Source organism: Neovison vison, chromosome 6 (genome assembly GCF_020171115.1).
Source record: "Neovison vison isolate M4711 chromosome 6, ASM_NN_V1, whole genome shotgun sequence".
NCBI classification, from domain to species: domain Eukaryota; kingdom Metazoa; phylum Chordata; class Mammalia; order Carnivora; family Mustelidae; genus Neogale; species Neogale vison.
In genome coordinates this window covers 212,279,976-212,293,214 of record NC_058096.1, presented here as the reverse complement: position 1 = coordinate 212,293,214, position 13,239 = coordinate 212,279,976, and the positions used below count along the sequence as shown (strand labels likewise).

Here is a 13,239-nt window from a genome sequence, read left to right as displayed (position 1 = left end):
TATTTCTGAGCACATTCAGAGAATGCTACGCTCCGTCCCACGGAGGTAGAATATCAAAGGTGTGAACAGAGCATGGCAAGCAGCTAAATCTTCCTGGGACCCGCGCTCCCGCTTTGCCCGCCCCCAGCCAGGTCCCTCTGCGGCCGCCTTTGCCCCAAAAATGAAGCCCCTGGCCGGGATGGAGGGGCCAGCTGGGGGGTGCATGTGGGGACCGCACGTGTTTCTGGGGGTTGTTTTCATCTCTCAACTCGTTCTCATCTTTTCTTCTCTGTACCGTGGTCACTGTTACTGTTGTTTAAAGAGCGGGGTGGGGTGGGGACTGCCAGGGCGGGTTTTGTTGTGTTTTTGTTTGTTTCTTTCGGTTTGTATTTACACTTTGGTTGTAGACGAGTAGCTGACTTCTTCAATCCAGTACTTTCCTGAGAGCATGTTTTTATTCCAGAAATCCCATGTTACATATTTTTTAAACTAACCGGACGCGGCCTGCGGCCTGCCGGGCCTGAGCTGAGTCTCCGGCCGCTTGAGCTAAGGCTGAGTGAGGGCAGCTGGGGCCTGCTGGGGTCCCTGGCAGAAGCTCCAGGTGGCCGGGGGTGCCTCCCCTCCAGCCACATGCCAGACTTCCAGGAAGGAGCCACGGCTTTTATTAAGGGTCCCTCGAAGGCCCACCCCTGCCTGGTCGTCCTCAAGGTGCCTGCCGCTCCTCAGGAAGGACTAGGCCCAGACTCTGAGGCTGGCGGCAGCAGCAGCCCCTCTGCCTCCCCTCACCCCCCACCCCACACACCAGGGATGAGGCTGCCCTCTCGCCCTGCCCTGCCCCGAGAACTGGCTGACATTCGTCCCTTCCAGCCACCCCTGTCACGGCTCCTACCATCAGGGCTGGCTCCGGAGGCCAAGAGCAGTGTGTGTTGTAGGGGCAGCCTTCCAGGAGGCTGAGGTGACCCTCGGGGCACGGCCACCGTGCTGGGGACTGTCCCTGGGCCTGGGAGGGGGTGACAGGGCTGTCTTTATTTTCTGTCAGCTGCCCTGGGATTGGAACTGCTGTCTCAGTCCCTCCAAAGCTGCACCTTGAGCGCTGGCTGGCTCTGCGGCCTGCAGGCCGGGCTGGCACCCTCTGCTCGGTGCGTTTCTCTATGGTGTCCCAGCCACTGTCTCTAGGTCTTTTGAGCCCTCGGCTCTGTCCTCACGGGAGCCAGATTCCATCCTAGTCCTATCCCTCCCTCTCTTCCCTGGGCCAAGCCATTAGCATCTGGCCAAGCAACTGGGCAGCCCCAGGCGTGAGAAGACCCCGTCCTCAGTTAACCCCTGCTGCCCGTGTCTGGGCTGGGGGACACAGGGTTGGTCTGTCCAGGTCGGGGGCCCAGCCTCTTACCAAGGCAGGGGCTGGGAGCAAAGAGTGAGACTTTTTCTTCTTCTTCTTTTTTTTTTTTAAAAGAAAAAACTACATGTACATAGAAGAGTTTGATTACCATTAGACTTGTGTGTAGAACTTTTTAAAAAATGGCCTTAATAAAACTACAAGCAACCTTCCTGGATGCAATTTTCAAAACAAGGCATTGGGGACCCCCGTGAGGGAGCCTCGTCCACCCGTACTTCCCACCTGCTCGGCGCCTGGCTCTCAGCACAGGTGGGCAGGAGAGGGTGGACGTCCACCCCTGCGGTCCGTGTCCGACAGCCCCTTGGCTTGGGGGCATGGGAGACATTGTATTTACGTGGCCACTTTCGCCCAGGAGGGGCGTAGGTGCAGTTTTCCGAGGGAGGGGGTTCCAGCCAGGAGCCAGTGGCCAGGCATCCCTGTGTCCTCAAAAGGGTTCACACCCCTGCCTGGGCCTGGGCAGGCCTCCTGAGGTCGTAGCGGGGGATTTTGCTTATTTCGTAAATATTGCTTCTCTACTAAGTATTCTTGAATTGCCAAGATTTCCTGGAACAGGACAGCCTAAGGGAACCAGCCCTTTGACTTGTGATGTGAAATACTGTGATTTCAGGCGAGCTGCGCCGTGAGGGGTGGGCCGGGGCCCCTGAATATTGTACATAGACCCGCCGCCTGTGTCCTCGCTCGTGCGCTTGGGACAGGCCTGGATGCTCAGCCCGCGTGAAGTCAGAGGCCAAGCCAGTCTGTCCCCCTGCCGCTGCCCCCCCCCCGAGTGCTCTCGATTTTAGTCCCTTCAGCTGTGTGACCTTCTGCCCTGGGAACAAGCTGAATAGTGTGTTCCCACCTGCCTCAGTTTACCCTCTGTCCCCCAAGCTCCCAGGACAGTGAGTTGTTTACCCCCAGGGAGGCTTGTGGGTCAAAGTAGAGCCTGGGATCAGCCCCTCTGTGTCCTCCAGAGAAGAGGGCTTCTGCCCCTGTCCCCTCAACACACACCCATCAGAGTCACCCCCCACAGTGTCCAGGACTCACGTGGGGGAGGAGAAGGGGTCTTGTTGGGACCATATTCCCTGCGACAGGTATCCATGCCAACCTCCATCCCCACTGAGTCCTTTCTGGGGGAAGACAGGCAGTGCTCTTCAGGACGTACTGTGACCCCCTCCTTGTTCTCCTCATACCCCCCGGCTTCCTCCCAACACTCTTCTGGGCAGGAAGGGTTGGGGGGTGCCAGTCCCTTGGGGCAAGGAGCCCTGAGACCCTCAGTGGAAAGCTCAGGAGGCAGGTTGACCCTTCCACAAAACTTAGGGGCCCCCAGCTGACAGATTCAAGAACTGTGTATGCTCTCCTCTGGGGGACAAACCAGAGTGGAAGGTGCCCTAAATGGGGTAAGTCCAGTCCCCCCTGCCACTGCGCTCCAGAGGACTCCCTGGGAGCAGCTAGGCCTAAGGGAAGGGCATCCATGTGTGTGGCCCTTTCCCCAGACACACCTCCATGCAGATCTCCCTTTGGGCTTCTGAGCCACCTGCCTGCCCCGGGCTTATGCCTCGAGGGCAGGGGTCCTGCCTTTGCAGGTCTTTACTTGTCTCTTGGGGCTTGGTGGGCTGGGAAAAGGGGTTCTGATGTCTGTGTTTTGGCCCGATTTCTTTGGGTGGCTGAGCTCCCCAGAGAGTGCCTAGCTGGGTGGGCCCTGTTGCGAGGCCCATGTGTCATAGTGGGGCAGGCAAGGATGGGTGTCCAGCACGAGGAGACCCCCCGCATGAAGGGTGAGAAGGCTCCACGTCCATCCAGATGTCCTGGGGTGGCGGTCTGGTTTGTGGGCTGTGTGCCAGGTGCTAGCTGCGGCCTGGTCAGGCAGGATGGGAGCCAATGCCCGGGCTGTGGGGAGCTGGCTTGCCTACCCCCATCCAGCATCCTGGACCTGGTGAGCCCCCGTGAGGGACTGTCCTTAGAGGGGCCCTCAGTGGAGCTGAGGACACGTGGAAATGTGCCCCTCTCCCCAGACCTCTACATCTCAGCCAACCCTGAGCTGGTTCATAACCAAACATCCTTCCAGACTCCCACCCCCAGCTGGATTCTGGGTTTTCTGCATTTCCAAAGAAGGCATCCCCACTCCTGGGTACAGGCTGGGTGTGGTAAGGCCTGTTGGTATTGGGAGGCCTTCCACCCCCTACCCCGGTCCTGACAAAGCAGCAGCAGCACCCATCACCTTCCCTGGGATCTGATGGAGCCCTAGGTCAAAGGCCACAGAGGTTCTCAGTGTGGGGGTAGAGTGTGGGAACTGCAAGGTCAAGGGTACCTTGTACCCCTGGTCTTGGCCCATTGCTCCTGCAGGTGCCACTGCAGGGAAGGGAGCTCTGGCCATCAGAGCCAGTCCCACTTGGCTTGAAGAGCTGTTGGGGGGAGGGGGAGGGGCGTACTGTGTGCTTCCCCCACTGCTGGAGGCCTTCCTAGGGTGAGTAGGCAGTGGGGTCTGTTGCTGCCCCACCTCCTGGGGGTTCCTGAATCATTACCCATCAGGCCCTGCCTGGCTGGAGCTGACTCTGTCCTTGGTTTCTCTTGATCTTTGGTCTCCAGGGTTCCCGGTTGGGTGGGGCCCAGGCACCTCTCATTACCCTTCCTGTGCCGCAGGCAACTGGCCACAGACCCGTTCTCTCCGAAGTGGCCTTTCCCCAGGAGGGAGGTGGGGTGACTGAACCCCCAGGCCTGAGCACTGGAGTACTCTCAGAGGTATTGGGGTGGACCACGGGTAATGCTAAAAAGACCCTTGTGACCCAGGCCTCAGCTTCCCTCCTGTCACTGGCTCAGACCCATGGGTCTTAGGGCCTCCGGCTCCTCCCTGGCAGGGTCAGGGATAGGGGCTAGACATGAGAGCGTTGCTGGCTCCAGACAGTTCCCTCTGCCTTCTGTCTCTCGGCCAGTCCTCCATATCCTGTCCCCAGGATGCCAGTGACAGGCAGTACTTGTAGGGGAGTGGCGTCGCCCCGTTTAGCAGGGTTCTGGAGCTCGGGGGCCGTCAATGCCCAGCCCATCCTAGCCCACCATTTCTGACCTCTTGCCCACTCGGGACAGGTGGACATAGCCGTGGCCTTTGCCACCAGGCCCTGAGAGGAGGGCTTTGGCAGCCAAGGTCCACCTGCCCCATTGTGCCCCACTTTAGGAGAGTGCCCCCCAGGGGGCTGGGCGGGCCCACTGATATATGCAAACCGCCCTCCGAGCTCTGCTCCGCCTCTGTTCCTCTGTCCGCAGGCTGGCTCTCCCCCGCCCCCAGCATGTACACTCTGCTGTGGATGTCCCATGGGCCGTGGGTTGGGTGCCCACGGCGGGTGGGGGCGGGCGGCTCAGGGCGCACTCGGCCGGCCCCTGCCCATCCCTTCTGGCGTGGACGCTTTTGTCTTTGTACCTTTGCATCCTTTGTAATGAAACATAATAAAAATCCAATGTTTTCGTCTCTGCCTCCTCCCCTTTTTTCCTGCTCTTCCCCCCAACACCAGGGACAGAGCCTGGGCCCAGTCAGGCCAGGTTGGGAGCCACACACAGGCACCCCACACACACACACAAAACACACACATGAATATGGACACACAGACATGAAGGCCTCATCCCCACCCCTAGCCAGCTAGTCAGGGCTAATGTCTGAAAGGGGAAGGACCCCCACCCCCACCCCATCATCCTGGGGCAGGCACTCCATGGTGGAGATGGAAGCCCGTGACTTCAAGTGGGTGGGATGCCGCAGCAGGCCTGTGTCCTCCCCCGTCAGGGTTGGACACCCCTAGTTGGGTCGTCGGGCCCTAACCAGTCAGGAAGGGAGTCAGCCACAGGCCTGGGTTTGGGGGTCCCTGTCCCAGCACTCCCTCTGAGGCCCCACCCCACCATCTCCCCACAGCAGACACAGCAGCCAGCCACTCCACCGCCCACACTTTATTCTGTCCTCCCTGAGCCCCTCTAGGACAGCCACCCTTTGGAGCCGGGTGTCGAGTTCCCTGCTTGTCGCAGCGAGGGCAGCCAACGAGGGTGGCCATCTTCCAGCAGTGGGTCGCCACCCCCCATCCCTAGGCCTGCAGCAGCCTCTGAGTCTCGTAGTCCTCTGGGATGGTATCTGCAGAGAAAGGGCAAGCAAGTGAGAAGAGATGAGCTTGGGAGGGTGAGCGCCACACCCTCCCCGGCAGGACACGCCCCTCACCGTTGCATCGGTAGCGCAGATTGGCCCAGATGATGTTCTCTTGGGAGAAGCAAAAGACCCCCAGGCGGCCACCCCGCATGGTTGTGTCCAGGACCACGTTGCTGTCGGCCACCAGCTCAGGGCCCTCGTAGAACCGCACCCTGTGAGGAGGACGGACTGGTGAGTCAGGGCCCTGGGCTAGGCCCTCCCTTCTGAGGCCTTGGAGTCTGCCTTGGAAGATGGGTCCCCTCCTATCCCAGGGTGGGGGGCCCTGTGCCTCCCCAGTGCCTGGGCCACATTTAGGGCAGGTGGGGCTGCTGAGCTGAGCCTCAGTTTCTCGGTGTGAGAGGATGGATACAGCACCTGCTAAAGCAGAACGCCCGGACTTGCTGGCCATGCCAAGTGGGGACCAAGAACAGAGTGAGTGGGACCCCACCTTCTGAGGACTTGCTGTGCCCTGGGTCTTAGGAGGTGTGCCATGTCCCTGAGCCAGACGCAGTGAATCTAATGGCGCATATCATTCCCATTTTACAGATCAGGGGACTGAGGCCCCCTGAACCTCCAGGAGCCAGGACAGAGCAAGGGACTCCTGGTCCACCAGCAAGGGGTGGGGGCCCCACCTGATGTAGCCCACTTGGGGCCGGTGCTGCAGGAACCAGCGGTAGGATGTCTTGTCCTTCCAACCCACGTTGCGGGGGTCCTTCCACAGCAGCCGCACCTGGGATGCTGTGTCCCCAGTGTGCCAGAGTGCATTCCGCAGCTGCTCCCCGGGGCCTGTGGAGGACTTCACAGCCTGCGGAGCCCAGCAATGGGGGAACAGAGTCAGAGACCGCACCAGCTACTGGAGACCCCCAGAACCCTGCCTGCCAGAACAGGTGGGAAGCTGCAAGTCTTGGCAGTGGGGTGGGATGGGGGCTTAGGGTTCCTGGATGGGAGACCAGCAAGAAAGCTTTCTTGAGGGTCACATGGAGATTCATAGGTGGGATACAGGGGGCAGGAATGGTCCAGGATCTCATGAGAGGATGTGGGAGTCCATGGACAGGTTTGGGGTCTGAAAGGATTTGGAAGGGTCTACAAGAAGACTTAGTGACCTACAGAAAGTCTTGGGTGTCCATGGGATTAACTGGGGGCTGGAGGATTTGGGGGATTTACTGCAGGGTTTTGTGATATACTGGGGTCTAGAGGTTCTGCAGGAGGATTTGGAATCTGAGGGAAAGTTTAGGTTTGGGGGCCTAAAGGCAGACTGGGGGACCTCAGGGAGTGTGTGAGTAGCCTGTGGGAATCCAGAGGAGGTCTCGGAGGACTCTGAGATCCAGAGAATGATGCTGGGGGGCTGTAAAGGCTTTGGGAGTCCAGCGAAGGACTTGGGGCCTCCTAAGGAAGGACCACAGGGACCTAGAGGTCAGGTAGGGCCACAGACACCTTAAGCTGAATGCCAGGTTCAGCCACCGCGCGGAAGGGATTGGCCTGCCAGTATGTCTGCTCCATCTGCTTCCACATAACCACGTAAAAGCTGGAGCTGTCCTGGTAGCCAAAGATGAAGCCTGCGTAGTCGTCATCCGTGACCGTGTTCACGTGGAACGTGCCTTCGAAGTCCACGCCATTGAAGGCCGTGTAACCTGGGCAAAGAGAAGGGAGCGGTGGGGCTCCGGGACGCTAGCCCTGCCCCCACCCAGCCCCACCTCTACCGGCGCCCTGTCACCACCCCCCCTGGATTTCCACTTGCCTCCTAGACCCGGGTCCCCACTCCCCAAAACCAGCCATGACCACTCCCGTAAGCCTGCCCCAACCGCCAAGGACCATGCTGGTTCAGAGTCCAGAGCTGTCCGGCCCCTGAGCCCAGTCCCAGCCAGGCTCCGCCTTTCCTGAGTTCAGCCCCGCCCCCGCACCGCCCTCCTCTGACCCCACCCTCTACTCGGCTAGCCGCCCTTCTCGGTGTCTCACCCACAGCCAGGCCAGGATCGCTGTTCATCGTCTGCACTATCTCCATACCCTGAAGGGGTCAAAGGAAGAAGAGCCTCAGGCTGGCCGCGGGGACCCTCGGTTCCCCCGCCCCCAGCTTAGAACCCTCTCCCATCGCCTTCTGCCAGGGCCAGGTCCCAACCTGGTTGAGCACCACCCAGTTGGGATCTATCTGCGCGTCACCCTCGGGGTCCAGTACGACGGTCTGGAAGGCCCGGAAGTCGGTGAGGGTGACCTCGGCGTTCTCCGGACACACATCGATCTTGTCCACCACCTTGTCCGCGTCGAAGTCGCCCTGGCACGCGTCGCCCACTCCGTCCCCTGAAAGACCGGGAGGGTGGGGTCAGCGGCAGCCCCGCCCAAGACCTAGCCACGCCCACACCGGCCAAGGTCCCCACACCAGCCGCAATTCCACCACAGGCCCCGCCCTCTGCCTTACGGTCTACGTCTTCCTGGTTTGGGTTGGGCACCAAGCGACAGTTGTCCCGACTGTCAGGGACTCCGTCGTTGTCGTCATCCTCGTCACAGGCGTCACCCTGGCCATCGTGGTCCGAGTCCTGCTGGGCACTATTTGGTACTGTAGGGCAGTTGTCCCGTGAGTCCTGGTGCCCATCCCCATCCCTAAAATTGGTGGGTGGGACACAAAGTGAGATTTCCCAGAGTGCTGGGTCAGGGCCGCCCACCGTCGGTCCCACTCCCACCCCAGATGGTCTCCTTACTGGTCTTGGTCGCTGTCACAAGCGTCTCCCACAAAGTCGTGGTCTACATCCCTCTGGGGAGGAAGAATGCAGTAGTCCAAAATCAGGGCAGGAAAATTCAGAAGCCTCCCACCCACCCCCAGTTCCAGAGCCAAAGTCATCCTGACCCCACGGAACAACCCACCACTACCATGCTTAGACTAGGGTTCAGTCTCCTTAACTAGTGTGGAGCTCATCTCAGGGATCTGACCCCGCTGGGGTGTGGCCTGTGCTCACCTGGTCTGGGTTGCTTTTCTGGGGACAGTTGTCACAGGCATCCCCTACACCATCACCATCTCTGTCCTTCTGGTCTGAGTTGGGCACCCTTGGGCAGTTGTCCATCGTATTTCGGATCCCTGCGAGAAGCCGGGGGACAGCACAGGATCCCAAGATGGGGGCAGGGCCAGGCTGACCAGGAAGGCAGATGCAAAGCACGCCTCTTCAGTAGATACAAATGCTCCTGCACGGACCCACATCTCAGAGACTTAATGATGGACAGGGGGTGAGGGAACAGGCTCTCACAGGGGAAGCTCAGGGGCACCCTCCGCTGGTACTGTGAATGCACCCTGAGTGTGAAGACACTCAGGGTGCCAGGTGTAAAACTGGCATGTCCCTGGCCCTAAACCCCAAGCTTGCGTCTCTGTTCTTCTACTCATTCCCTGCAGCATCTGACAAAGGGCCCACCACCCCCTCCTCCAAATGTTCCTGCCTTTCATCCTCTGCGTCGTGTCCCGGATTGCATTTTCTCTGTCCACCAGAGCACAGTCCACCGTCCCTGGACCCCAGGACAGGCTCACCCGCTGCGGCTTCCAAAACTAGCCGAGTCCCGCCCTCAGGCAAGCCCTGCCAGCCCTCGGTGCCAGCCCTTCCCCCTTCCCTCCCCCTGCTGCAGCGCTCACGGTCGCCGTCGATGTCGTCGTCGCAGGCGTCGCCTTTGCCATCCTGATCTGTGTCCTTTTGGTCGTCGTTCTTCTGGGACCGGCAGTTGTCGCAAGCATCACCCCACTTGTCGCCATCTGCATTGCGCTGGTCTGGATTCCGCACCAGCTTACAGTTGTCCTGGGGAACAGGGCCGGTTAAGGAGGGGGGATAGGCCTGGAGGGGCAAATGTCACTCCCCTGTCCAGCCCATCTCCAAGGACCCCCCTCCTCCGCAGAGACGCCCCATATCTCCCGAGCCCCCGTGGCCACATCTTCTGAGGCCGCTTCCCTCACCCAAGACACACACCGCCCCAACAGCCTTGCCTAGGACCCGACTTTGGCCCCACCTGCTCGTTGAGGACCCCGTCCCCATCGGCATCCGGATCACAGGCGTCTCCAATGCCGTCGCGATCAACGTCCTCTTGCCCTGAGTTGGGCACCGTCACACAGTTGTCCTAGGGGCGGGCACAGCCGGCATGAGGGGCGTGGTCGGGGAAGCCCGCCCACCACCCTACATTTCACGCCTTTCAGACCCCGCCCACCTTACGGCACTGGCGTTCTGAGCAGCGAAGCTTCTCGTCTGGGAAGCCGTCCAAATCGGTGTCTCGGCCGCAGAGGAGCCCGTTGCCCGCCCAGCCAACAACGCACTGCGGGTGGGATAGTGAGTAGGTGCCCCGGCGTGATAGCCACCCCGCCTTACCCCTGCATACCCATGCCACGCCCCTCCCTGCCCCCCCCCGCACTCACCACGCACGATCGCGAGCCATCGCGTTCCAGAATGCAGTCGGCTTTCTCGTGGCACGGGCTGGGCGTGCCGTCGGGGCAGAAGCGTTCTGAGCGCCGCTTGCAGCCAGATGTCTGGTCGCCCACGAAGCCAGGCTGGCAAGGGCCGCACTGGAAGGAGCCCTGGGCCCGGACGGCGGGCAGTGAGCTTGGGCTGCCTGCCACTTCGCACCCACCCCGTGTTTCGATCCTATCCACTCCTCCCGGGCCTTACCCGGGTGTTGACGCACACGGAGTTGGGGACACAGTTATGCTGCCCGGTCTCACACTCGTTAATGTCCGTGCAAACCTGGATGGCAGGGAGTGCAGAGGTCACCGCCCACATGCACAAAACCCTCAGACCTCCCTTCCAGTTCATGTCTCCTCTGCATCCTACGTCTCCCCTTCATTCCTCCCCCAACCTCAACCATCCTGATGAGGACCCTTCCCCCATCAGTCCCGCAGGCCCCGGACCCCCACCCCTTCCCGCTGAAGCGAGGCAGGAAAATGGCCGCAAGACTGCAGGACCAGTTTATTAAACAAAACGAATCCCCCATTCCCTCCTGGAGCCCACCCCTCCACGGCCCTCACCTGCTTGTTGGCCTTGGCGAAGGCCAGCCCCACGCCCTCGTGAGCCGGACCGCTGTACCCCGGCGGGCAAGCCTCGCAGCGGAAGCCCGGGCTGGTGTTGATGCAGCGGACGCGGGGGAAGCAGGGATGGGCGTTGCACTGGGGGAGGAAGAGCCACGGAGGGTCAGAGGATGCAGGAGGTGGGCCCCCTCGAGCGCGGAGCCTCAGGATCTTTTGGGCTTAAACTTAGAAAATTCAGGGACCATCAGCCAGCACTTGGGGACGGGGGTGCCCTGTGGGGCAGAGGCCATCGTCCCAGGGGTCAGACACAACTTTGCCTTGATGCGGCCAGGGGAGCGACCTGGCGGGGAGAGGGGAGTGCCTGGAGGGGGCTGTTCCGGGGAGCCGATGAGCTGGGTGTTGAAGGGTGGGGGAAGGAATTGCGAGGGCGGGCGTCCCCAGCAGAAGGGGGAAGTGGTCGTCGGGGCGTGCGTGCCCGGCGGTGGAAGCGTCGTCCCAGGGGGGGCCTCGCGGTGGTGCAAGGGCCGTTGGGGCTTGTGAGCCCGGGAGGTGAGGGGGGTCGTTGGGGCGGACCACTCTCGGAGGTAGGAGAGTGCTCGGGGCAGGCGTCACTGGCCACAGAGGGGTTTGGCGGGACCGGCGTCACTGGTGGTGAGGGAACTGGTCGGTGTGAGGGCCCCCTGCCGGCAAGGTCGTCTGGACGTGCGCCCCCAGAGGTGAAGGGGTCCTCTGGGTGAGAACCCTCAGCTGGGGAGGAGATTGCTGGGGAGGTGGGTAGTTGCGGAGGCAGGCGTTAGGGGGGTCGTCCGGGCGGTAGGGGGCGGGGGGTGGGGTGGGGCGAGCGCACCTCGTTGACGTCCACGCAGTGCGAGCCATTGCCAGTGAATCCCGCGGGACAAGGTCCACAGCGCGCGCCGCTTGAGGTCTGAGTACAGACCACGCCGGGGTAGCAGAAGCCGGGCGCGCACTGGGATAGGGGCCGCACGCTCAGACCCGGTGTGCGTGCCGGCTGCATCCCTGCGGGCAGTGATAGGGGGCAGGTCAGGGCCACGCCCCAGGGCGGAGTCTATGGGACCACGCCCCGTCCTGGGGGCGTGGCGAGATCCCAGGCCCTCTGCGACCCAGCCCCGGACCACGCTCCCTGCCCGCCAGATTTTCTCAGTCACTGTATCTCCGCGCCGGTCGGTTTTCGGTTTCTCCCTCAGCGTCTCTGCATCTCCCTGCATCTCTCGCACGGCCTCTGCTTCTTTTCGTGTGTTCCTTCTCATAAATCTCTGTCTTCCCTCCTTGTTCGCCTCTCTCCATCCCTCGTCCAGTCTCTCCATCTCTGTCTCTCTCTGTCTCTTCCTGTCTCTTTTCCTCCCGGTCTTTCCTTCGCTGTCTCTGCCTTTGTCTCCCCATCTCTTCTCCATCTCCCGCCTGCCACGTCTCTGCCGCCCCAGCGGCGCTCACCGCACGCATCACACTCCATCACTGTGTTTTTCAGAAACGTGATCTCCTTGACCTGCGGTGCAGGGGGATGGAGTGTAGTCAGCGGGGCCCCATCCTTCTCTTCCTCCCTTGGGTCTCCCCTCCCTCTCCCCCAGACTCCCTTTCCACAGGCCCATTTACTACCCTCGGATCCTCCCTCTCCCCTGCACACCGCCCCCCCCCCGCTCCGTATTCCCTATCCTCCCCGCTCCACCGCTCTTTCCCAGGGACTTCCTTTAACCCCTCACGAACCCCTGTCTTCTCCCGGGGAAACTTCTACCCCTGGGACTCCCCTTTCCCCCCTTTCTACAACTTCTTCCCCGATCTTGGTACCCAGAACCCTCTCCCTCTCCACCGGGACCTGCTTCTCCTATCCTCCTCCCCACTCCCCTCTTTCAAGCCTCTCCCCTCCTCCGCGCTCCCTGTGTCCCCACCCTGCTCCGCACCTGCTGCCGCAACAGCTCCCGCACGTCCTGCAACGCCGCGTTGGTCTCCTGAAGTTCCCGAAGCATCTGCGGTCCCAGATCTCCACCTGCGCCGACAGGAGGCGCTGATGGGGTATGGGGTTTGGGGACCCCCCACCATCAATCCTCACCGCAACGCGGCAGGGACCTGGGACGCCCTCATTCCTTGAAGTCCTCCCTGCTGCCTCCTTTCTCCGTCCTGCACGTCCCGATGAACAGTCCCCGAGCCCCTAGGAGCCTCGACCCCAGGCCTCTTGGGTCCTCCGGTATGGTTGGGGGTCGAGGCCACGCGTGGGGGAGGGGGCGGCTTACCTAGTGGTATCTGGCGCTGACCCGAGGCGCCGAGGGCGGCCAGGGAGAGAAGGAGAACGCAGGCGGCGGCAGGAACCATGGCGGCGGCGGGGAGCTGGACTGCAGCTCGCTCTCTGCTGCCCACGAGGCCCGCGGGGCCTATTTATCCCGGCGGCGCAGCCGGCTCCCGGGACGGCCCACCCGCGGCCCTGCCCAGAGTCCAGCCGCAAGGTAAACAGATGGCGCTAGTCTCAGCGTTCAAGGCCCTGCCCGGTGTTACTGAACCTGGACACGACAGGGAAACTGAGTCACGGGGAAACTGAGTGTAGAGATCGGTGGCGCGGGTCTTCAGGTGGGACCACCCTCCAGCCTTCTTTAACTTATTTATTGAGTGCCTGCTGTATGCCAAGATTGGGACATAGCTGAGTACCAGGCGATTCCTATGGCTGCTCCCCTCAGCTCAGACTTGGGGAAACAGAGTCAAGAGAGGCTAAAGACTAGGGCCTGCACCCCCAGG

At 61.6% G+C, this 13,239-nt stretch overlaps 1 protein-coding gene across 1 annotated transcript; it reads right to left on the bottom strand.

The window, feature by feature from the left end:
* Positions 1-5,269: 5,269 nt before the first annotated feature.
* On the bottom strand, positions 5,270-12,846 carry LOC122909568 (cartilage oligomeric matrix protein). The gene is made up of 19 exons (XM_044253866.1): positions 12,744-12,846; positions 12,414-12,499; positions 11,950-12,001; positions 11,345-11,514; positions 10,498-10,635; positions 10,142-10,216; positions 9,892-10,050; positions 9,687-9,791; positions 9,492-9,599; positions 9,124-9,283; positions 8,462-8,580; positions 8,207-8,259; positions 7,927-8,108; positions 7,630-7,808; positions 7,470-7,518; positions 6,948-7,144; positions 6,146-6,318; positions 5,547-5,686; positions 5,270-5,462 (listed from the first exon to the last, which is right to left on the bottom strand). The coding sequence occupies exons 1-19, from the start codon at positions 12,820-12,822 to the stop codon at positions 5,416-5,418; spliced, it is 2,271 nt and encodes a 756-aa protein (XP_044109801.1). The 5' UTR covers positions 12,823-12,846; the 3' UTR covers positions 5,270-5,415.
* Positions 12,847-13,239: the final 393 nt, after the last annotated feature.

What these genes read in the sequence shown, in the direction of transcription:
- LOC122909568 (XM_044253866.1), bottom strand. Translation starts at nt 12,822, where the DNA reads ATGGTTCCTGCCGCCGCCTGCGTTCTCCTTCTCTCCCTGGCCGCCCTC. An exon ending in ACGGGGTCCTCAACGAGCAG is followed by an intron (nt 9,284 to 9,491) that starts GTGGGGCCAAAG and finishes CCTGTTCCCCAG; the next exon opens with GACAACTGTAAGCTGGTGCG. An exon ending in CGACGACATCGACGGCGACC is followed by an intron (nt 8,581 to 9,123) that starts GTGAGCGCTGCA and finishes GGCTTCTCGCAG; the next exon opens with GGATCCGAAATACGATGGAC.